At 42.4% G+C, this 26,308-nt stretch overlaps 1 protein-coding gene across 2 annotated transcripts in view; it reads right to left on the bottom strand.

Annotated features, from left to right (window-relative positions):
* LOC308333392 (paired box protein Pax-2a) overlaps positions 1 to 23,362 on the bottom strand; it is a gene marked incomplete at both ends in the record, with an annotated part of 34,055 nt that extends 10,693 nt beyond the window's left edge. Inside the window, 7 exons of one of the 2 annotated variants that reach the window (XM_080789777.1) lie at positions 1,861 to 1,975; positions 5,532 to 5,752; positions 15,326 to 15,445; positions 15,563 to 15,639; positions 20,558 to 20,755; positions 21,676 to 21,853; positions 23,320 to 23,362. In XM_080789777.1, coding sequence (XP_080645903.1) covers positions 1,861 to 1,975; positions 5,532 to 5,752; positions 15,326 to 15,445; positions 15,563 to 15,639; positions 20,558 to 20,755; positions 21,676 to 21,853; positions 23,320 to 23,362 — 952 coding nt within the window. The remainder of the gene's footprint in view (positions 1 to 1,860; positions 1,976 to 5,531; positions 5,753 to 15,325; positions 15,446 to 15,562; positions 15,640 to 20,557; positions 20,756 to 21,675; positions 21,854 to 23,319) is intronic. The other variant, XM_080789778.1, reaches the window with a different exon arrangement.
* Positions 23,363 to 26,308: the final 2,946 nt, after the last annotated feature.

Raw genomic sequence — 26,308 nt, 5'->3', positions numbered from 1 at the left:
TTTGTTCATTTCCGCATTGCTTTTCTGCATGCATTAGAGCGCGCAAGCCTTCAATGGCCATCTCTGCGGAGACACCCACCCCCTGTAAAACACCCCAGGTGCAAACAATGGTCGCCCAGTTACAGTGAACTAGTAGGACTAGGGTGGGGTGGGGAGTACATTTACTCAAGTACAATTTTGAGGTATTTGTCATCATCCAAATATTGTACTTTTACGCCACTACATTTATTTGAACACTTATTTAACACTTATTAGTTACTTTGTAGATTTTGATTGTTATTACAAAACATACAATTAACCAGCCCTCGACCATATGAAAATAGCCGATTTGAAAACTTGAAACATGGGACATTCTGCACAATACGTACATTTTGATGCCCATACTTTTGTACATTTTACTCTAGGACATTTTTACTTTGTACCAGAGTATTTCTACATTGCTATTATTGATACTTTTACTTATAGGTAAAACAACCCAGTACTTTTTCCACCACCGGTGCAAACAATGGTCGCCCAGTTGCAGTGAACTAGTAGGACCCGGGGAGCCATCAGGACACAAAGGACAAACACACACCTTCCTTCTCACGAGGCCCACCTTACAGGGGAAATCTACCTCCCACATATTAATGAGAAAAGGGCCTTTCTTTTCTCATAAGGCTGCTCGGCTATCATTTGAGAACGGGGGGGAGCTGCCTGCCGCAATTTTCAATCACCCTGTCCTTCCCCCCCCCTACGCAAGAACTCGTTGCCTTTTTTCTTTTTTTTTTGATGGGCTTGCTGCATAATTATATGAATTTTAATAAAACCTCCGTATATTAATCTCAGGCCGTGGCAGTAATCGTAAACTTTCAGTAAACTTAACCTTCTTCTTGGTAATAACATGGCAACAATGAAACAATATTTCAATTAGCCAGGCAGTCATTAACTGTGACAAGGAGAATGGGAAGATGAGAGAGAGGGAGAGAGAGAGAGAGAGAGAGAGAGAGAGAGAGAGAGAGAGAGAGAGAGAAAGAAAGGGGGGGGGTAGAGAGTGATAAGAGGGAGAGAAAATGATCACAGTATTATAGTTTGGTTGCAGAAATGCCACAGCATATTTACAAGGCACAGTGCTGCTTTTCCTTTTCATTTCTCTCCACCCCCCCCCCCCCCCCCCCCCCCGTAGAACGTACACACAAATCTCCACGTCGCACACAAGGCTCCCGTGCAGTTATAACAAATCACCAGTGCCGCCGCGACGCCGAGTGGCATCGGACGGAACACGTACAGCACTCAGTCCCCGGTGGCTTTGTCGAGACCTTGCACTGATACACAGTCATAGTTGTGATGTGCTGACACCAAAGGTCCTTGTCCAACAGTGACTGAACAGCCAGCCCAGACCCCACCCCCCCTCTCTTTATCACCCTTGCTTGTTCAGCAAAAAACACAAGATGGAAGACTGCTGCTAACGTCATAGCTCTCGTAACCACATTGTCGTTATCACCTTTTCAGCTTTCAGAGTCGAGAGGTATCCAAAAAAAAGTATTCACGCTTTACTTTTTTTTGTGTGTTTGTCTTGCTTTTATTTTTGACGGGCAGACGGCGGACGGGCATTCAAATTGCACAACATTCTTTTCTCTTTTTTAAGTTTTTTATTTCACTTTTTTTTCCATGGTTGTAAAACAAGATAATAATCCCCCCCTCAGCTGAAGCAGTGGCTTGGCAGCGTATAACGGCAGCACACGCACGCACGCAGGCACGCACGCAGGCACGCACGCACACACACACACACACACACACACACACACACACACACACACACACAGACACACACAGTGCTTGTTGTTTGTTGTAGTACTACTACAGTACGGCACTTGATCTTACCTACAGGGTAGCTTTGCGACACGCCGGGGCCCAGGTCTGGGTTGGCGCCGGAGGACAAACTGGGTTTGACTTCGTCCAGGCCGGGGTTCAGGGCGGGGAGCGAGTACTCGTTAGCCTGCATGGTGGAACGGCCATGACAGTTCAATCATTATTACACAACCAAAACAACTCCTAGGTGGACATCCTCTGGCCCTCCATGAGTTGTTCTACATTGTGTATAATACCAGTGGTTCCCAAACTGAGGGGGTCCCCAAATTATTTGTTGGGGGGTGGCCCGCAGATGATTAGCTAAATGTACAACATTATTTTCTAACGGTAAACAAACCAACATACAAGTGTATACAGGGTACCTGCACATTTCTAACGTTCCAATTGAATGCCTTTTAAGACCCTTCTAATACCAAATTGGCCAAATAGTAATATAAGAAAGAGGCAAACATTGTGGAAATATAGCCAATCTACGGCTAACTTAGTTTGACAGAGTCAAACTAAATGCTATGCCTACAATTCCAAGTGCTTGTCAGGGTGGTATTCAAATATTATTATTTTGGTGGCCTTTGACGTTTGGGAACCGTTGGTGTAAATGTGTTTGAGAGCACTTCATATAATGTGTATGAGAGTTTGTGTGTGTGCGTGAGAGACTGCGTGTGAGCATGCATGGCAGAAATTGAACTTGTGAGGACCATTTTCTTGGGATTTCACGTTAATAGATTATTTTTAAAACTTTAATAGGTTACAATTACAGTAGTAAAAGATTCAGGCTGGGTTAGGGTTAAAGGATTAGGCATTTAGGGATTAGGTTTAGGGTAGCCTCGGTCCCAGCCTTACTGATCTGCCAAGAGAAAAGCCTGGTCACAACCTGAGGCAGAGAGTGTATCGGCGGAAGTGTCGGGCCGGAACATCCGTCAGATGTATTTCCCCCGGATAGATATTTTCTCGACCAATCACAACACACGTTTCCTTCAAGGAGAATCTAAACTGATTTGTAAAGCGGCAACGTCATTTCTTTAAGCGGTACCAAAATCCCATAAAGATTATACACTCTGACTACAGCATAGGTCTTGCCCAGCGTGGGTTTAGGGGCTGGTGTTGGATTAGGGTTTTTTTGTTAAAAGAAATGTAATGGCAATAGCCTTCTAAAATGTTGCTATCCTCACAAGTATAGCTCTGTGTGTGTGTGTGTGTGTGTGTGTGTGTGTGTGTGTGTGTGTGTGTGTGTGTGTGTGCGCGTGTGCGCGTGCATGCATGTTGGGGCGGCAGTCCAAGCATATCATGAATGTATTTTGGTATTGTCTGAGAGGAAGTAGGATTTTGAGATGAGTCTAAAGCTGTGGCGTCAGCTGGCCCTTTGTGCTTGACTGCCGTCCTGCAGGCCTGATCAGCCAAGGGAGAAAGCAGTGCTGCTTTGTTACACACTCACACACACCATGTGGCCCTGTGTGCAACCATTCACCTTTCTTTTCCATTTTCTCTTTTTTTGGCGCTTTTAATTTAGACTGTTAAGCCAGCTTTTTAATTTTATTGCCCCTTACAGCTGAATGGAAACACCCCACACTACTAGTCAATTTTCTAAACGATCGTGACATGAATGGATGTTGTATTGTGTATTGATGCCACAAAAGCTCTTTTTAGATAGCATTTACCACTTGAGCCCTATATATAGGTGCTTTGGTAGGTACTCACAACGTGTCATATCGCAAAGCGCTGTGAGCTTGTTGTCTGCTACTTTCACTTTTTTGAACATTTGGAACATATAATTACAATAATGACTGTGGTTGAAAAGTGGATAGATCTTCCACTATCCGGCCAAGTTGACTTTTTTTTCCTGTTTTTATTTATATCCTCCTGCCTACCTCGTCGTACATTCATCCGTAACTGGCCTAAAGGGAGCCGCCGTGGCAGATGTTTTGCAGTTTTCTTTAATGAGATGAGACTTCCGGAGACCGTGTGTGTTGACAACGTTTGTCCAAAGCCCAGTGTGTGTGTGTGAGCGGCTCACTGGGCCCTTCCTTGCTCCCACAGGGGATGGTGCTGACCCCGCTCTTGTCTGCCACTATCACCGATAAACTCTAATTGTCTGCTACAACTGTTCCCTGGCACAATGTCGGATGTTTTCCTCTATTCTCTTGGAGGGCCTCAGACGCCAAACAGACGTTTTTTATCATGCAGATAAAGGGCAGGAGGGGAGGGGAGGGGAGGGTGGGGCTGCACGCTGAAAAGATACATTTGAAAAGGATGACCAAATGGCTAGCAGAAGTGTGGGAGGGGTTGAATCCATTGAGTTCTGCATCTCCAGAATGGGTTTTTAATACCCTGCTACAGGACCCAGACACTGGCTAATAGGGCCACATTTTCCAGAGAGGGGGGGGGGGGGGGGGTCCAAGGCAAAGTGCTCTGATTAATATTGCATTAAATTAAAGTTGATTTTTCTAGACCGTTTCTGGCCTGTATTGCTGTGCTGGCCCTTCTCTTTTTTTCTCTCTTTTCAGTCTACCCCGTTTTCCCTCTGCTTTTTAATACTCTCTCTGACGCTCTTTGTGATTGCAAGTCATTTCCAATTCGTTTTGGTATTGATCTTCCAGTAGAAATCAGTTTTGTAATTAGCTGCAAATTAGGGCCTCTTCTGGAGGTGAGGCCTGTCCCACTGATTTATCACCTGCGTAATTCGCCCCGATTGGAGAGAAATTAAAATGAACTCAATTAGGCGATTGCTTTTGCTTTATGGGTCCGACTTGTACGGTTTCATGGGAGAAATTAATAGTCTCTTGTTGTTTAATAGTATAATGAAAGTAAATAAAGGTTATCCATTGTAATAAGCTCTGAGATTTTAATAAGAAGCACCACATATAAGGGCTCTGGTCTACGTTTTGACGTGTGTGTGTGTGTGGGGGGGGGGCTGTTCTCCGAATGCTTCGTAATATTTTAAATCATGATGGATAGACGGCGGTGGTGGGGGTGATTTTAATGTCGGAAGAAACAACTATGAAAGGTTCTGTGAGCTAAATATGAAGGCTTCTTGCTAGGTTTGCTATTCATACACTGTACATACATTTCATATAGACATATTGCAATTAAATCAGCTTTGTAAAAGGGTTTCAGGCAATACATCAAAGAATAGGGATAAAAAAAAAGACGACATAAAGCAATATTTGAATAACATGGCAAAATATGAAGAAAAATCTAAGTATTGATTAATTTCATGTTGCCTTACTGTTATTCTCAATTATGGGGGACCCAAGGAATGTGTTTTTCATCATAAAATCAATAGTGTGGGAGTTTTTCCTTGTGATCCCTCTAGCATTTTACATGCTGGTTTGTAATACAGTGGAATTATTGTTTAACCACTTATGCCCTGTTCAAATTATTTTCAAAATAGCAGATCTATAAAGCTCACAATGTGTCACGTTGCGACACATTGTGAGCTTGTAGATCTGCTATGTTTTTGGGAAATGGCCAAAAGGGCGAAAGTGGTTAAACTTAACCACATCACATTTTGTGAATTCAGTCTTTTTGCTCAAAATGTTTTTGGAATTGTATCTATTCATGTCTTTGTTTCCCCCATTTGAAACGTGACACCATAGCGCACACATACACACACACACACATGCACAGTGAACGTGAGGGCGGGAGGCGGGAGGAAGGTGACGCGTCAACGGCGTCACCGCACTGACCTGTTCGGGTTTGACGTGCTCCGACGTGGGGAAGACGTCAGGGTACGGCGGGCGCTCAAAGACCCGGTCCAGAGCTTCCAGCTGCTGCTGAGTGAAGGCATCTGCCCTCAGGTGCTTCCGTAAACTCTCCACACTACCCTGAGAATCACTGTGTGGGCCAGAACCATCTGAACCATCTACAAGAAGAGAGAGCAACAGTCGAGATGCTGACCCTGGTACCACTACTCTGGGGATGTGAGTAGGATATACACAGCAATGGAGTGCAGATTTCTTTCTTTTTTTTCTCCTCCCAGCATCTTAATAGCCATGGTGGTTGCGCCACCCTGGCTACTCTACGCCTCAGAAGCGTTTCTTCGCCCAGGAATGTCTGCCCCCCCCCCCCCCCGCCCACCCCCCCTGCAGTATTAACACCATCATGATGTGAAAGCCCTGGGGTAATTGATGGATTACCATCACTTGCAAATATATACATGTTCCCCCGACCATGTATACTAATGAAAGAGGCAGCTAGCCATTACAGTGCCTTTTTTTTATTCTAGGCAGAGGATTTTATTCCCCCTCGCCGCCCCCCCCTCCCTCCCCATACAAGCCTCCATCTGGCCCCCCACCAACCCTACCCCACCACCTCCCCCACCAGAACCTTCTTTTCACATCCGCGAGAAAATCAAGAGCGTGCGTTTTTTAAAAGCACAATTTCCCTTCTCTCGCAATTTAATACCGCTTCCATTCCGGGCGAGTACCACCAGGGTTCCATTTGGCAAACAGTGGATGGCGGACGAGAGGCAGCGGCATAAAATTGTACAGTCTGGTTCAATCATCTCCTTCGGGGACACACTCCCCAAACACAGGCGTATTCTCCTGACTCCTGACCTGATTACCCTCACTGTTGGGAGAAGGATGCCTTAGCTTTTCCCTTTGTCACTTGTATGCAATGCCTTAACCCTCCCCAAACACACACACACACACACACACACACACGTGCACAGCATGCACACGTGCACACACCACCCACCCTGCCATCCCTCCAAGCCTTATGCCTGATTTATATGCTTGGTTTGCGTGCGGGCGTTGCGCCCCGGAAATAGAAAATGTACAAGATCACAATGGCTTGCGTTCCGAGTCCTTGTAGATCTGCTATTTTCACAATATTTATCTGTGGAACCGAGTCAATCAACTCCTACAATTCCAAAGTGCTTGTCTCCAGTTCAAATGTGATTATTTTGGGGGGTCACACAGCCTGAAAAGGTTGAGAACCACTGTTTTAGCCCACCTCTCCAGGCCTTTACGTACCATCCCTCTCTCTCCTCCCCTCGCGTCCTGGGTGCAGTATAGCTGAGGTGAAGGGCCGCCTCCTCTTTTTTTTTTTCTTTTTTTTTTTTTAAACCTCCGGATCCCAGATCCCTGCGACTCCCTTACAAATCTGTCATTCTAAATTTGCGGTAGATTATGTTCTCCCCTCGGTGGGAGAGCGGAGCGGTGATATATGATATGCAAGGCCCCTATTGATTGCCTGATCTGGTGGCAAAGAGGGAGCTGAAATGAACTTGAAATGAACATCATGCCTCGACTCATTGTGCGTATAATACTCCACTTAATCCCCACATTTTTCTCTGCCATGGAATTCAATTGATCAATCATGTCCCAGTGATAGTACCATTTGGGAGGGTTATTGCCAGTCTATTCTACTGCTTGACCTTTCTTCAACCGGGCTGAGGCCAGAGGATGAACCTGACTCCCATTAAGAACTAAACGTATCGAGGGGCTATAAAGAGAGATTTGAGAGTGTATAGTAGTCCCATCCCTCTGTGTGTGTGTGTGTGTGTGTGTGTGTGTGTGTGTGTGTGTGTGTGTGTGTGTGTGTGTGTGTGTGTGTGTGCACATACTATACTTCCTTATGTCCATGGTTAGCTGGTATTTGCAAATATGCCTCACACACAAATCCTAGGCCAGAAATGAGCAAATTACTTTTTCCGACCTCAGTCTTACGCCTCATTATTTACTTTGGACATTTTGTGACCACCATCGATACATGTCATTGTCTATTCACACCTTCAGCCATATATTTGTACATCAACATAGACCTGTTTTACTACCTATTAAAGGCTTTAGTTTTAGATTAGTTAACATTTTCTCCAAAGTTGTTAAAACATTACCGAACTTACCTGAATAATTTAGTCAATGTTGACTAAACATCACTAGTGCAGTTTAGAAGTAGAGACATTTTTTTTCTCCATAAACCTTTTCTCCAGGGACTATTCAAACCAATCCGTGCTTTAAACAATGATACAACAAACAATGATAACGTAACTTTTACAAAAAAATGATTGAAAGTGATTTACCGTTGTACGTCAAGCAAGTTTCTAGTCCACAAGTTGATTTTGATACTGAACTGAAGTGAATGGAGTCCACTCAGTCCACTGAGTCCAGTGACTCAAACAAACCATGGTGTTCTTTGGGAAATGATCGGTAATGTAATGGTAATGAAGGGTACAGTAATGTCAAGTATAGTATAGTCATAGTCAATGGGCTGAACAAACATGTATGAATGAACTGTTGCAAGTTTCAGCACACTTGCAAAGGGCCAGAAACAACATGTCTCTGTTGTGTCCACACCAGGGGTGAGCAACCACCCCTTTTTGAGCTAACACAGATGATTAGATTGGATATTGAGATGATTCATTGAGTTGATGAAAAATAACCACAATTAACTATTGTTGGATGTGCATAAAACATTTCTCCCCCATCAGAAATTATCTGTTTTACCTTTATTACTCCTATTACATTATTTACTTATTTGTAATGTAACATTAACTTAATCTATGCTTGTATTATTCTAAAAAAAAGTGATCATGTGCCCAAAAGGGTTGTCTATAGAGTAGTAGTAGACCATTGATCCTCCATGTGATCAACTATAAGTTCCTGTGAATTATAAGATCACAGATCTTATATTAGGTTACCAGGACAGCCACAACCAAGACCGTCACCATAATCACTTAAGCCCTATTCAAAACCTTTACGAAACAGCCTTGTGGGACTGCTTTTTTATTTTAGAACGCTGTTGACAATGTTTGCCTATATAAATGACATGATAAGGATGCCAGATTATAAAGTGGTTAAGCCATTGCTTGTCACTTTATCAAACTCAATTGTATTTGGTACCAAAGCAAATAGAGTCATTAATTACTCTCCATCAGCCGGCCTGAGTAGCAAGCATAATCAATACCACTACATTTATCATTCACCTCTGTGGAATACACTTCCCACACGCAAAATGATCCATCCCAGGCGAACCCTGAACTCTCTTACACCTCCTCAAATTACAGCGACAATCGCAACTGCTGTCTTTTACTAGTACACCCATAACATTTGCATTTCCAATGATGTGCACCTACAGTACAAGTACTACAATGACTATATTTTCACTGCGACGGTCCTCCGTGACATTAACTCACTTAATGCAGCCTTTTTTTAATTCCATTTCCTCAAGGTACATGACTCCACGTCATTGCTTTCTAATAAGCCAAAGCCAAAAATGATTCATCACTCAACAAGTACACAGGAATCACACGCACACAAACTGATTTACATTCCGCTTGTTATGATCCACGACCACGGGGCCATTGTTTTGACATGTTCCACTTTGCCTGTTATGCAACACCACTAATCTTTTGACCACAGCGGCTTTTGTTCCCAGTATTACGCGGTCGTCCCCCGCGATGGTCGTTTATTGATCACCGGCGGAGTTGAGTGTATTCATCTTGACATCAGTCTGTGTTAACACTCTGGTAACGAGGGAGCGGCTTCTATCAGATCAGATAACCGGCTCTATGAAGCAGACTCCTCTCTGTGGGTTTGGCACCCATAGGTCACGACCCCTAGCAGGAGGCTGAGCCAACGCAATTCTGGGGCTGGGGAGAGTGAGACTGACTGGCTGACTGACCGGTTGGCTGACTGACCGGTTGGCTGACTGACTGACTGACTGACTGACTGGCTGGATGGCTAACAAATTCATGGGTTTTAGTAAAATTATTTCAATTCAAAAATAATAATGAAATAGCAGATCTACAAGCTCACAACACGTCATTGCAACAGTTGCTCTCGCTATTTTTTATGCAACGCCGTTGTACGTCAAAGTCTAATCAATGTACTCGATTTATAAAATAATGTATTCAAAAAATGTCATGTTGATCCGTTGATACATATTGTTATTTGAAAAAAAGTCTTGCGATTAATTGTAAAATAAATAAATAAAACAATCGCTAAGAAGATAATTGACAGTTGCAGCGCTATTACAGCAGCCTATATGTATGAGGAGGAGTGTGTCAGATGTCAACACCAGGTTGAAGGTTGGTTGCTGCCAATGGCGTGAGTTCAATAAAGACAATGAACCAATAAGAAAAGTTGCAGACTAATAGGTTGGGCAAGTCAGTCGTCCTCGTTAAGAGGCACAGGGATGTGAGCTGGCACTTTGAGGTCACCAAAGCCCCCCCTCAATGTGAACGAGTTCATTCCTCTCTCATCGGCTTCTCGTTTATCCCCATGAAACCTATAGTGCACCTACAGTATTCTCTGTACATGAACACAGGCAAACAGCAAAGATATTTGGTAGGGAAATAGCGCGGAGAAATGGAGGGGGCCATGTACAAACAAACAAATGGGGGACCCGCCTGGTCAATAACATATAGGGTTTGAGTTGTTAAATAATACTCTGGTCAAACAACAATCAAACAACATTTCAAGTTATTTCACTGTCATACCACCAGACACATTTTCAACATCTGAAGAAAAAGGGTTTCGAGTTGTAACATGCTTCCAACATCTCCATAGTTTTGGTTATAAAACTCTCAGTCTGCGCTAGTCATAAGTCGGTCTTGTTCTCGCATTGAAGGTCCAATAAAATCAAACTTTTTAAATATTATCTGAAGCCTTTAGCCTTCTTGGCACATGCTCATGTAAAGTTCAATGACGTGAACATTGCCAACAACCAAATTATCGCACAGTGACCCTACCCTGACATTTTCTTTTGTCTTTGCTAAATCTTGTAGTCTGTGGCTAGAAGGTCTCTGCATGACTAATTATGACAGTATGTTGTCTTTGTGAGGGGGTATCCGACTAATCTTTAAAGTCTTTTCCAAGTCCTTCTGGTGTATAGTAGAAAGTAACACGTCAATGTACATACATACTGTACGCTCATGTTCGCGTTAACAGATCGTTATGCATCTTGTTGTAATACAACTCCATCCTTTACAGCTTGATTCAATTTTTGCCTCAGATGAAATCAAATTAGTGCTCGTTTGCATCAAATTGGAAGAGCTCAGATGCATTTGTCCTAATTGGAACGTTTTGATTATGTAAACAAATTCAAATATTGCCGATGGAATGTTAACCGTGCTCAAGCCTGCACATTTCCATCCACACATAAGAAAGAAGGGGAAAAGTTGCCTTTCGTCCGTATAAAGAACCGTACGGAAGCATTAACACTTAAGTTATTAATTTGCGGAATGTTACTATAGGCATTTAGTGACTTTATTAACCCATTTTTGACTGAGGTCGATAAAGAAAAGGCTTCTAAATCCTAAAAAAAATCTAAAAAAACATGTTTCTATGTCAGTGGTGCAGTGCTCAACCTTTTTCATGCCAAGGACCCCCAGAATTATCTCTATTGGGCCGCGGACCCCCATCTCAAAATATGTAGTTCCAGGGACCTGCCCTGAAGCCAGTATTTTAGTTAAAAATGTTCTCTCTGAAATATATATTGAAAGATTTGCGCCACATTTTCACAACTTTAAAAAAATAGCAGACCTACAAGCTTGTTTTTCAATAGCTAAAGTAGAACAGAATGCTTGAAACACCAAAAGGGGTTCCTGCACAAAATGGGTTAACATGACTTAATGCAAGTTATTCATTTGCGGAATGTTACTATAGGCATTTAGTGACTTTATTAGTCCAATTTGGTGGTGCGGATCAGCGTGGCTGTCTGTCTGTCTGACATTAACGCTGTGAACTGAGTTCCTGTGCTGCTGCTTCTACAGCTCTCACCCAAACAGCTGCTGAGACATGGAGCGAGCTGGGATTCTGGCCTGCTCCATCACTCATATCTCTACTCACTGCTCACTCCTCGTGACACTCAGAGACGAGAAATAATTAATTCAACAGCAGCTACTGAAGCACAGAATCACATTCATCCCGACTGCCACTGGCTATTGTTGTTGGCTTTTTAAAATGTATGATGATCGTCTTATCGTGAAATTTCTCTTCTCTGTGTTTTTCCTCATAAATCAAGAAGGCCCCCCGCGACACAAAAGCAGGGAGGTCTTTACAATGGTGGAAATTATAAGACCGGCCTGCGATTCTTTGATTGTGCAATTTGCGGGTGTTCTGAAAGGGTGTGTGGTGTGACTTTAAAAAGATCGGACACACTTCATAGACTGTCATTCTTTCCATTTGGCCATTGCATGTCCTCATGAAAGCTCCAACCTGTGCGTTCAGCTTTGTAGAATATTCGCTTATTATAACAATAATTTGAATCAAGAACATCAGTGAGAGCAATATGCCTGACCTATGCTGCTGTATATGCAGTATACTGTATCTGTGTCACTGTACAGTTTGCTGTGTTGGATTAGAATCGTTTTTTTTTTGTTTTATGCAAAACCCATCGCTAGCAGAGTAGAACGGTGGCTCCTTAAGCTCTTTCCTTTGTCTTTCTTGAACCCTACGCTGTCAGAAATAGTGGGGGTGGTGAGGTTGAGAATGGATGGGGGGGTGGGGGGGGGGGTGCTGGCTCGGTACTTGGATGTTAATCTGTGAGGTAATAGCTTTCCTCTGCAGAATTGCAAATTCTCATACATGTCACTTTGTTAAGCGCACGGACAGCCATGGTCACCGAAGACGCAATCTCGAGGGGTCTCTTCTCCCCCACTCCATCGGCAACAATAGCTGCCAAGTGTAACATGCTACTTTTAATTTGCAATAACACGTGACAATGGCAGATTAATGGGTCTTATGACACCTGTGTCCCTGAAGCTCCTCTTGCCGAGACCCAGTGTACATAACGTGTGTCACACTACATTATCTCTACATCCCTCCTGTAATGGGGACCCTTTTTTTTTCTTCTTCTAAGGGCACTGCTGACTTGGAACTTAGGAGCCGTCTCCCTTCCTGGCAGAGAGCCACACCACAGCCTAAAAAACAAATACTCACTACACAGACAATCTATTTTACTGGCACCACACACACACACACACACACACACACACACACACACACACACACGAACACACGAACACACGCAGCCTCCCCTCCTGTCCTCAGCTCATTTTTTTGCTCGTGTTTTCAACCCCTGATAATGACTTCTCGTGCTATAATCATCATGAGGCTTACCAAGTTAAATAGGGCTCAGGCATTCTCACGCTACTGTGTGCAGTGGGGAGATTTAATCCAGGCATTAACTGACTATATAGACTACTGCCTACTGAGCGGTGCAAAGAATACGTCTGAGCAGCAAACAAGCCAATCTTAACCCATTCTGACCGGGCACCCGTTTTGGTGTTAGCATCATGTTATGCTTTACCTATTGAAAAATAGCAGATCTACAAGCTCATATCGCGCCACCGAGTGGCGCGATACGAGCTTGTAGGTCTGCTATTTTTGAAAAATCGAAGAACGACTGTGACATTTTTAGAATCTGATCTCAGGTCAGAATGGGTTCATCAGACCAGTGTGTGTCCAGTGGAACCAACCTCGTATGAATCTGATCTCGGGTCAGAATGGGTTAAAACACAAGCTACCATATCAACCCCCCAAAAAGACCACAAAACGCCAAGATGGCCGACCTGAGGTTGTATAGCATTACGGTATATCATTTCACTTATTACCGAAGCTATTTGATTTCAGCAGGCAATTTTTTGACATGTCATTTGCTATACGTTGACAAACACAAATACAGGCTGTCGTTTGGTAAGGTGCGCTTTAAAAAGAGCAGGCGGCAATAGGACAATGCTATCTAGAGGGTAGCATTGTATGTAATATACTATTCTTACAAACTGTGCCCTGAGGCGAGACATTGTTTTTGAAGCACTGTTTTGATGCTGTGTGGGTGTGTTGAGTGTGTTTGTGCGTGTGCGTGTGTGTGTGTGTGTGTGTGTGTGTGTGTGTGTGTGTGTGTGCACGTGTGTGTGTGTGTGTGTGGCCAAGGCCTGGGGTTTATGTTTTGGAAAGATAAAGTATCCCTGCCCCTCCGGTTCTAGGTGGGGAGGATGGTAAAGTATATAAGAACCACAGCTACCCTAACACCGACACCGACACACACACACACACACACACACATGCAAGCACGCATGCACACACGCACACACGCATGCAAATAGCCACACACACACACACACACACGCACGCAGCTTTCTTCCCTTTCCTCGTAATGCTGGCCGACCATCTAAATCACAGAAATGGCACCACATCAGAGGGATCATTTGAGACTGAATAGCCATAGAAACATGGGGCTGTCACATAGAAGACCTCCACAAAACAGGTTAGCCCCCTCACTCACTCTCTCTCTCTTTCTCTCCATCTATCTCTCTCTCTCCCTCTCTCTCTCGCAGGCACACGCACACCCTTATTCCTCCCTGTGCCCTTTAATACCTCTTTGCCCTTCAGTAGCAATCTGCATAGAAATGTGTGCATTCTATCATTCAGTGACTAGACATTACACCCCGGCTAATATGAGAGGGACCCAGAATGGCTGAAAATGAACTCTGGAAATACCAGACGTTTGCATTATGCCTCGCGATTGCATCTCTTTACAGGGGGGAAGACTTGATTATGTCATTTGCCATGTCCACGTCATGCTGGTTGTGTCTTTCTTTTTTTATATCTTTGCCAGGAAATCTACCTCTGACAGGTCATTAGTCATCCTCCCTCCCTGCACGCGCGCACACAAAACATCAATTCCACTCAATATCCCACAAAAAAAAAAGAGAAAAGAAAAACCCAGTGCTTCTCACACAAGAACAAAGAAAAAGCTACGTAAACCACTGCCGTGCCCCGATTAGCTCCTGCCCCAAATTGCTGCAGAGCTAAAGGGGGGGCCGGTGCAGAACCCCGTTTTCAGTTAACTGCCTCTTCCAGTGAGCCATGCTTCATCCCTCCATGTCAACAACACATGCCTCTCAACAGCGCAGGACTGCGGGTGTGTCCTGTTTAGCTATTCTCGTCAGCTAGTGCTCATGTAGTGACATTAAGGAAGCCTATTGCTTACAGAGCCAATAATCTATATCGCCTCGGGCCAACGCTATATCCACTAACCTCCTACTTCAGCAGAAGAAGTGGAGGGGCTTTTTTCTTTTTGCTGAAACCTCCTGCACGGAGGTAGTATAGCGCTGCTTCCTTGACTGACCTGGGTGGTTGGCTACATCATCTTGACATGTAATTATCTAAAGCCTCTTAATCACCTCCATAAAGATTAATTGCAGGAGACAACAGTGGAGGTCGTGTCTTCAAATAAAAAAAAGGCTCCTTGCCAGATTGACATGCCCGATAGGCTATAATATAAGGTTCAAATTTGGGTGGTGTGTTTCTCTTTGTGCTGTTGAGCTTTAGCAGACACATTTTTCCTTTGCTACAGTGAGAGTTCAGTAAGGTGCTTCTACAATACAATGTATAGCTGCCGATGTCTTATAGTAAATAATACATTCAGGTGAAGATGTTCCATACATTTGCAATTTTGCCAATGTCTGTACTCCACATTAACACAGCCTACTTCCAGCACTAATTGAAAAGTGAAAAGGACTTTCTCTTACCTTCATCTCTTTTCCTCTTTTCGCCATTTGATCGTGGAATGCCCAGAATCCCGTTGATGGAGTAGGACCCAACAGGGTCATTGGAAGCGCTAGTTACAGGCGGAGAGGCGTTGCTTGGTACTGGAAATAAGAGTGAACGAAACCTTTAACATCCAGATGATGCAGAGATCGACCTATGCAATTACAATCAAGACGGCAATGTGTTATTGAAGCTGATGCAGTGACTTGACATCTTACCGATGGTATGACCGGGCGTCAGGGACGTCCCATCAGGAGAAGGATGGAACGGTTGCTGGACTTTAGTTCGGATGATCCTGATATAACAACAAAAGGATCTGTTATGAGCATGTTTGCCTGGCTGACGTTCGTCCATTGGACCAGGCGATGCGAATTGTGTCAGTGTTGTTTGGTCACGCCAATTTGTTACCCATTAGGAAAGCATCACCAGTACCACAGACAGACCACCCGTACAAGTGAGATATCAAACACAAGTTACACAACCCATTCGTAGGAATGGATCTGGTCAACAGTTCGCAGGGCGTATACATTTAAAGGTGGCGATATAGAGAAAGGTCTTCAGTGCACTTTTGGTCTGAGTGATCTTGCAAACAAAGCATGAAATCACATCAATTCACCTCAATGATCAGCTTCACTGACTCTACCTGGCCTGCACTAATCAGCCCCCCCCCCCCTCTCTCTCTCTTTATCTCTCTCTCTCTCCTCCATTCCTTCCCGCCCTATTTCCCCTCCCTCCCACTAAGGAGAGGTTTATAGGGGGTATATCTGAGAATGCTAGCCCTTTGCTTCCCAGATCAAACATCTCTGTAGAACCACCAGCCCCCAAGTGCCAATGCGGATGAGGTTGTATTGATCGGGGCTTGGGGAGAAAAAGTTGGGGATTAGTCACACGGGCAAGCAGATGCAAATAGAAAGCTATAAATTATATGTGACAGGAAAGCAATAGTTCCTTATTGCCTTGCACAAGCTTACGCCAGCATTAGATTCCTTTAATCTGAATGGCACTCGGGGAGAAAGGGAGCTGTCACAATAATTTGTAAACTTTAAAACTATTCATCATATATGACACAGGGCCTATTTTAGAACATAAGCTAAAGGAGGTCGGGTGAGGACCATGCAGCGTGTACGTACTGTACACCGTTGTTTTGGCTTGGTTTATTTGCTGAGTGAGCATATAGTGCTGTGTGATTATTTTATGGTATGATTCCTCAACTGCTTTTTTTATATACTGTAGATCGAAAATACATATGGAGTCACTCTGGTCTGGGTGTCAAATCGATCAAAAGAGAGATAATGACTCCCGGATTAAGAATATTTTAAATCTTTAGTAGTTTCTTGTGAGGTTGTTTTCCGTATTTTTGATACGGAGATCTGAGATATGTCAGATTATCTGGATATTGATGTGGTATGGGTGCTAGAGGCGAGTGGGAGAAAGAATATATCCAACACTGTCAAAACTCTCCTTGGGGGCAAGGCTATCTAACAACAAGCCTTCCCAGAGACCAGATATTGATGTTTTAATTTTATTTTGTTCCCACTTCTCGCCATAACAGTTATTCGACCCCTTGACTCGTGTGTGCTATACATAAATTCAAATACTTTATTTGGGATCCATGTTCCCGATATTGAATAAGCAATTTGGGAGAATGAATTAATGACTCGGCTGTTGCTGAAAATCCCCCGAAGAAATATTAAAATTGCTTTACTTCTGAATCAATATTATTGAGCGCCATTGAGGACCTTTTTTATGTCTACTATGTGGCGAGGGTAGCGTTACTTGTTGTTGGTAATTCCTTGCGGTAGGCCAGACACAAACAGTACAACACTATCTCTGTAGCATTTAATAATGCATGCAGGGGGAAACGTGTTTAAATAGAACACCCTCTTTTGTCAACAGTCCTGAGGTCAGACAGTCTGCCACAGAAACCCACTATACTACTGTTCTCACTCTGCAGTCACATGCTGTCTGTCTAGAAAAAGCCTTATAGCTCCAGTGGTTACCGGTTAGACCCTTTTTTACCACTCAATTGCCTTTGACTATAGGCATACATATACACCTCTGTAGGTAAATAGAAGTGTCTATTTGTTTGTCTCTAAATGTTTTGATGAATTGAACAATGTGGACCCTGTTGTAAACAAGTGTAAGGCTTAATTGGGTCGTCCACTCACAGTTAACAGTCTTTGTATTGAGTTTGTGCTTGAAATGTACTGTAATTCTGCAAACTGTTAATAAAGATTTCAATCAATCAATCAATGTGTTAAAGCTTGTACGACAGCACGTTCCATTTAAAACATGCAGTACCTGATTCTAAAAATGTCTTAACTGTTCATGTCAAGGACCCCCCCAAATTTATATGTATTTTGACTGCGGACCCACACCTCAAAATCGGTTGTTCCATCGACCCCCGAAGCAAAGATTTGAGTTAAAAATGTTTAAAAAATGCATGTCAAAAATAGCAGCTCTACAAGATGTAGCACGCCATATATATATATAAAAATCTAAAATTACATTGACTTTTCTGGTTTTAACGGGTTAAGAAACTGGGAAGTGAGAGCTTGACCATTATCAATAGCTATACTCATGTATGTGGGTGTAGTGAGCTGAAACATCTCAACTGACTGCAGTGTTCTTATAAACAAACACAACACGAGATGCGATGCTATATAAACTGATCTAATGCAAAGCCTGCTAATGAAATGAGCATTCTCATTGATTTCTGCAGATCATTACTTTACGAGTTCAAACACGCATGGAAATATTTAGCGTGAGTTACGTCAAAAGTGTGTGTGTGTGTGTGTGTGTGTGTGTGTGTGTGTGTGTGTGTGTGTGTGTGTGTGTGTGTGTGTGTGTGTGTGTGTGTGTGTGTGTGTGTGTGTGTGTGTGTGTGTGTGTGTGTGTGTGTGTGTGCGCGCGCGCGGTGTTAAATGTGTGCACGTGTGCATGTGTTGCAATGGAGTGAGAATGATGTAGAAAAAGCATTGAAATCTTACATTCAATCTGCTCAGAAGACCGCTTTATGACAAAAAAAAGTATTCAGCATTATGCATTGAGGGGAATTCAAAGTAGATCTCTTCACTGCATGGCTAATAGAATTAAAGTTCATTGTGTTCACAATTTAATTTCCTACGTAAACAAAGACACCTAAGGTCCCTCAGCCAAAAAAATACCAAGCCTTTAATTAGAATTGTAAAAAAAAAAAGAAGAAAAAAAAAAAGAATGAACTTTATATGGGTCTTTTAATGATATTAATGTACGTTTTGAATTTATCACATACATGTGTGATGTGTCTGAGCCCTCCTTAAATGGGCCTTTTTAAGCGACCACGAAGCATGAAATGAATTTTCTTGCAGCCCCTTTCTCTATTTAAAAGATGTCTTGTGTGGAGCTGTCCATGGCTCTCCCATCAGCTCATTAAAATGTAATGCTGCTGATGCTGGCTCTATGGAACAGTGCCTCTTAACCAAAGTTCATCACCGGAGATCTCTGGCAGGGTGGGGGGGTTGTGTGTGTGTGTGTGTGTGTGTGTGTGGGGGGTGCAGGGGGTTGGGGGTTTGGTGTGTGTGTGTGTGTGTGTGTGTGTGTGCGTGTGCGTGTGTGTAGCCCGATTTATACTTTGCCATACAGCGGCGGAAACGGTGAGCCGATCTACAAGCTCACAAAGTGTTGCATTGTGTGAGCTGAGCTGCAGCTTGCAGATCTGCTATTTGTTCCACCATGCATGTATATAAATCAGGTGTGTGTGTAGAGAGGGGGTGGGGTCATATACCACCTATCCTCTCTCTCTATGGTGGCAATGCATGAGCTTCCATCATCAAATGTATTGGTGTTTACCTATTATTATTTTCTTAATGTGAAGGTGCATGCACATAGCATGGGTATAGGGCCTATTAATTAAACTAAATGGATCCAGGTGGACCCGTGCAGTGTTCAAATTAACATTATAGTCAGATTGCTGAGAGATTTTAAGTTATATAGCCTATACTAAATATTTGTAAAGTAGGCTATTTCATTTGTGGCTCCCCTTCAGATTATATGGGAGCTTTAGACATTTCGTTTTTCTTTTTCCCCCCTTTTTTTAATAGGCTAACACATGCTACTGAATATTTAGTACATCATTGTTATTTGATTGACATTAATTAAATAAAGAAAACGATAAGAAACTATACACAAAATATACATGCACACATTTAACTATAATTTGGTGCTCACAGATAAACAGAAAACGACTTTTTTAAGGAAAAATACAATTCCAGTCATTGAAGCTGAATTAGAGGCGCCATCACAAAACGAAAGGAAGGGTTCTTCTGAACGCACCAAGAAACACATTTGAACGCTGATGGGTTCTTAATGTGTTTTTCGGTACAAGTCTATTCCTTAGCCAACAACAGTGGTGGTCAAGCCATTTTCCCCACCAAAGGCAGCAAGGCAACCTATAGCTCCTTTAAAAAAATAGAATCTTCCAGAAGAGCAGCCTGACTCTATACCTCCACCACCACCACACATTAGATGGGCTAAAGAAAATTGCCCTGCTTTATAGTGCCACGGGATCTGGTCACCGAATATTGATCGGTTTTCATCTAGACAGATTCACTCAGTCCTTAGATGTACTGCTGATTGTTGAGGGAGTTTGGTCTGAAAGATTGAATTGCACCTCTGAGACCACCACCGCGATGGGCAAAAAGTTGGTCAAACAATATTCTGCTGTGGGTGCACTTAAACAGAGATGGGGGGGGCTGCTGTGATAAACGATTTTCAATTTGCACTCTCTGACCTCCTTAATTTACGTGTGCTGCTCTCATCCCCCCCCCCCCCCCCCCCTTTCTTTACCAACCAACCTCACGTTTTATACTCTGATAAATTAGAATATTCGTCCTGCTGCTTCTGAAAGGGTCACACATTATTTTATTGCTGTTATTAACCACTTGAACCCCGGCAAGCATGGCTATTCTGGGGGGAACACGTACAGAGCCAAAAATATAGCAGGTCTACAATTAAGATATAAATATGTGTTGTTGTTTTAAACGGTCCAGGTAGGATACTATACTGCATGCCTGACAAATGAATAAATAAATAAATAAAACATCACGTGCTATATCTAGCCTATGCGATGAAAAGTGTTATTTTATGACGTATGAACCGGCTTCACGTTTGGAGTTAAGAGATTTTTTAAATGTTAGTAGGCCTATATATAGTCGATAATCCACTGTTCTTACCTGTTAATTGACGAGACGCTCGGAACTGTGTCGTTGTCACAGACAGCCTCTGCTAACAGCCTGTCTCTGATCTCCCACGCGAACATGGTAGGGTTCTGTCTCTTGTAGTCTGCTATTTTATCCACTACTTTGGGGGTGGCGACTTTTGGTTTCGAGCCCCCGATAACTCCTGGCTTTATGCTGCCGGTCTCGTAGTATCTGAATGCGAAAGAAAGAAATGCACGGAATAAATAACAAGACTGGCCCAAATAGGTTAATTAAGAAAAATTGAATGAAATTGTAGTAAGCCTATAAAATGAAATATTAAAAATGTTCGGGGATTGATTGGCAAGAGGATTGAGGTCGGAATGTTCGTCCCATTATTGTTTTGCATCAGCTCAGAAATGTATTTATTAAATCTGCAAACGACTCTCCTACATTTATATTAGCCATATCCAGCAAACTGCTAGTCCAGCCATGCATGCAGAGGGTCCAATCTATCTCTCCTAACGGGGAACTGTCAATTAAAACGCCTTGTAAAACTTATCCAATTGATAGCAAATATGCGACTATGTAGCTCCATAGCGAATCAAATTAGGTTTGCTATCGCGCTAAATATTATTTTTTGCAAACATTAGCCTACCTTATTTAATATAAGGGCCCATGAACTCACATTTTGTATTTCTAACAATATTCATATAAAACATTCTGAACGTTGTGCAGACTGCCTATCAGTAGGCTAATAATTCGCTATGCGGATTTCTTCCAGGCTTTATACTAAAACACATGCCCACACGTGTCATCCAAGTATTTCTGGCCATAATGTCAAATGCCTATTTCATGAACCCCATGCATGTTTTCGTGATCAGAATCGTCTCTTTTTATTTAATTTTAGTTAATTTTATTCTATTCTATTTTATTTTTTTAACCGTATACTCTATTAGACTACAGCCTATAGCTTACCTCCTACCATATTCTTGACGGTGAGTGAGGCTATATAGCCATTATGTGAACAGCAACGTTCAGTTTTCCATTCCTTGTAGACTTACGGTATACTTGGGCCATATATGCACTCACAAAGTGATTCTGTCTTTTTTTCTCCTCTCTTTATAGGCCTACTATTATCCATCCCTCCTTACCTGCCCAGAATTTTGCTGACGCACCCGTGACTGACCCGCAGCTGTCGGGAGATGTCGCAGGGCCGGACGCCCTGGTGGGCCAGCTCCACTATCCTCTGCCGCACCACGTCAGGTAGGGGTCTGCCGTTCACAAACACCCCGCCCAGCTGGTTCACCCCGCCGTGCCCTATGTGGGATACTGTAACAGAACAGGACAGGGCACCGTAACATTACATACAGCCATGTGGACAAAGCATGGACGTCAAAATAAATAAATAAGTATATATAGCCTAAATAAATAAATAAATAAACAAAACATTTGGTGAGGTGCTGAACTACTGCAATAGTTTTATTTATTTATAGTTTAACCGTGTATTTATGCGATTGTATCGGCTCCTGTTTTTTGTGACCTATATTTTAGCGATATAGCCTTTAATTGGAAACAATTAAACAGGTCTGCATTATATTCTGTGTAATATAATATAACTGTATATAGCCCATATGGCTTATTAATTAAAAAAAAACACTCTGACCCAAACAATATTACACCACGATAGTGGCCTATATTAAATAATGCAGTAGCCTTAACTGTCAGTATTGAGGATGTCTGTTGTTATTGCAGGCTATAGCTTCCACAATGCATTTTGTGTATATAGCACAATCCAGCATATTACACTATACATGTGGTTAGGCCTATTGTTTTTCACAGGGAAAAAAGCAATATTTGAAATGCTTTATTTTGTATTAACGCTCGGACTCTTTAAAGTGTGGATAAGTCATATATTATTGGTCTAAAGTGGCCAGCATTCTCTCACTGTGTTAGGGGTTATGTTTTCGTGTAAACTCCACGTCTCAAGTTGGCTATTAAGTTGCAAGGTCTGCCATTTTCCCCTCGCACGGTAATAGTAAATAATTGAAAGAGCTTTGATTACTCATATTACATATTATTTGGTAAATTGAAGAGGCTATCAATTATTTAAAACCCATTCAGTTGAATTACAAGAGAGGCCTAAAAACAAAACAATAGCTGGTGTTGGAGCTATATATATATATATAGGAAACAGTGTTAGTGAAATAATTCGAATTTAAAACGCGTTAATGTGCTATATAGTGACTTTTTACCCATTTGATTGTGTTCATTTGGTTACTATAAATTAAACCTGTCGCTGAAACTCGGATAATATCAAATTGCGTGTATATCCAACTCCTGGCAGGTGTATGGCGTTTGTTTAGCCTACTTATGACTTAAAATGCATGCAGTAAATCTCGGCCATGTGTATATAGTAGCTATTCTTGTATCTTGTAGCTATTTATGATATTATTATTATTTGCAGTAGGCTACGATCACATGCTTTTTAATGTGAACGAAACGAGCTATTCATTTAATTCTCGTTTTCCTCTGCTGCATGCACTTCGTGTTTTGGTTTGCTGCATAGTCCTACATGCAAATGCATTATGGCTATACACACTTCTATAGTCCGTATACAGTGTCAGTTTTAATGCACAGGGATGCACGTTTGCACCGAAAGCAATACAGTGCTGTTATATCCACTGTATATAAGGCCTTTATAATATAATAAGCATGCATTATATCACCTGCATGCACCAACATGCACGCTGCATCATCTCACAAACTCAACGGCTATATATGCTTGCTATACTTACGGTGCATCGCCGAAAAGGGGTCTGCTTTGCAGTGAATATCCATTGGATAGCCAAGGAAAGACAGATAATCAACTGAAGTCGCCGTCTCGCCTTCCTATCAAAGATATCAAAAATGTGAAGAAAAAAAATCAATCAGATTCTACCCGACGAAGGGACTTCTTCTTCGTTCGCCCGACGAAGACCCCCCCTCCTCTCCCAAGTCGAACAACCCGGTCGGACCAGCAAGCACGGCAACTTCTTCCAACAAAAGTTGCCTTGCCTTTCCTCCCTCTTCAACAGTCCGTTCCGCGGTGGAGAGGCAGAGAGGCTTGGCAGGTGCACAACATGACCGTGGGATTGTTTCAGTGATGTGACGTGTTTATCGGTGTTTTCAAAGCCCGTGCAGCTAGGGAGGAGGTGGTGGTGGAGGAGGTGGACGTGGGTTATTATATTCTCAGAGCATGACGACGAATAACAACAACAACAAGAGACAACGTTTGTAAATGTTCGTGTCCAGTTTGTTGCAGCAGCATGCGGGTGGTGGTGGTGGTGGTGTTTATTCCGTATTCCCAGTGGTGGCCTCGTTGTTGTGCCGGTCGCGGGGACGTTCAGATAGCGCATCAAAATGACAGGAGGAACATTGACTCGCTCTCTCTCTCTTTTTACAATGGGGATGATGCGTTAGGCTGGATCTTTGGGTTGAGAATGAAGCCCCTCTCTCTGTGTGTGAGCGTTTCTAAAAGCTGCAAAAAGCCCCCCCCTCTCTCCTCTCCGCCTCCCCTCCGCAGACCCCCTTCTTGCTTATATGGATGACTTGTCAGACAAAGGCAGTAGATTCCAACACTTTTGTGATTCGCCAACGCAAAAACCTGGGGTCCAAATGAGGAGGTCCTTTTGGTCTGACACGCCGAAAGGGGAGGGAAATAAATAAGGGGAATTGATTCCGAGTTATAGGAGTTATTACTATAGACAGCAGCAGGGCTAATTCTGAAGTTCTGAATGAATAGAAATAGAGATGAAAATATGAAAATGTTGCCTTTTCTGTTGGTCTATAAATTAAGTGTTTGCTGCAGAATAGTCCATATTATACCTGTTTGTTTTTTCCCACCTCAGGATTTAGCCCGGAGACATTTTTAACCAAGCTTTCTTTTTTTTTTTTTTTCATCATCGATCATTAGTGTCTGAAGTGGAATTTAAAAAGGGCCTATAATTTGATGGCAACTTTATTTAAAGTATAGGCGGGCAAAGAGACAGCTTTAGAGGCTATAAGTGACCTTTTTATATATATTTTCTGTTGATAGTGTGATTATCATTGTAACCTTCCCCCTGAAACCCAACAACCTGCGCTCGTGTGTGTGTGTGTGTGTGTGTGTGTGTGTGTGTGTGTGTGTGTGTGTGTGTGTGTGTGTGTGTGTGTGTGTGTGTGTGTGTGTGTGTGTGTGTGTGTGTGTGTGTGTGTGTGTGTGTGTGTGTGTGTGTGAGAGAGAGAAAGACACTGAGCAGGTGCATGCACGTCAACACGGTGCAGTTCTCCACACCTTCTGTAGATGGCGCTGCATATTTTCATAAACTCTGGTATAAAAGAGACTGCGAAAATAGGTGAAACCCAGAAAGTTAAACTTGAGGTTCACTCTCTGCAGCCGAATGTACAAAAACTGTAGTTTGGACGTATTTTTTAGGTCACATTCACCATTGGACATATATATTAAACCTATTGGAACTTGGAAGCAAAGTGCAGATGATAAAAAATATATATAAAAATCAAGTAATTTATTTTGGCGAACGCATGCACCTGAGTTTTTTTTTTGTAAAAGTATATTTTGAAAATGTTCTATTGCGCGCATGGAAACACACACACACACAGACACAGACACAGACACACACACACACACACACACACACACACACACTGATAACAATACTTATAACCTTCTTGATTGATTCTATAACTGATTTTTGCAGGAAGTATAACCTAACTAAACATATGTACGTTTATTTTATAATTAGGCTGCTTGGAAAATAAATTAATACAAAAATATGTATTATTAATATTAATAATAATAATAATAATAATATTATTACTATTTATTAATAATGTAAATTTAGAAACATTGGAATGCAGTTATTTGTGTCATTGCATATGCGTGTTTGCTAACTTTAAAGGGCTTATAGAGGCTCGTGTATATAAGTCGGGGAACGCATGCCTGTTATTTGGGTATTTTCTTTTTTTGGGGGGCGGGGGGGGGGCATCTCTTAGGGGCAGACGGCCCCATCTAGTGCTGTGCCTTCTGGTCAGGTTAGGGGATGATTTCTCTTTTTGTTACTGTTTTTGGAGTGAGCTTCTGGTACAATATGTAGCACTATAGGCTGTAATTTCACACTTGACTGCACATTTCCCTTAAAGCTACATTCTTTTTTTCTCTCTCTCCCTCTCTCTCTCACTCTCTCTCTCTGTAAGACCCCCCCTCAATTCCTTCCCTGTGCCCTTGTTCTCTGCGCGGTTTGGTCTCTCACTGCAAAAAAATTAAGCATTAATGCTTTTTTTTTCAATCTAAGGGACAAAATATTGGAATTGTTTTTTGAACACATATAAATTAATACACACTTTTCACTTGTTTATTTGTCTTTGTCTGCTGTTCGTGTATAGCACGTGTAAAAACGTTTTTGACTCTGTTCAGATGCTGGGCCATATAACCCTTCTTTTTCTTTTCCCCTCCCCTCTCTCTTTTAAAGGAAATAGCTAATTCTATTCAGAAAGTATATAGCCATACGCAGGGTCACAACCCTTTTAAACCCTATTCACATTAATTTAAACAACGCAATCACTGAATCAATTAACTCCACGTTTGCAACTTGTCCTCTTTCTGCCAATCAAGCCAGCCGGGAAGGCGACCATTGAACCCAGACACGTGCCCCCCCCGCCCCAAAAAAGTTGAAAACGGATGCTAAGGTCACGTCAAGAAAAGATGAAAGAAAATAGGTCGCCTTCCTTCAATTATAGACATCCAGT

This window comes from Protomyctophum bolini (genome assembly GCF_963924005.1).
Source record: "Protomyctophum bolini genome assembly, chromosome: 18".
NCBI classification, from domain to species: Eukaryota; Metazoa; Chordata; class Actinopteri; order Myctophiformes; family Myctophidae; genus Protomyctophum; species Protomyctophum bolini.
Note: the sequence above shows the minus strand (reverse complement) of the source record. Positions and strands in the feature narration are given on the sequence as shown.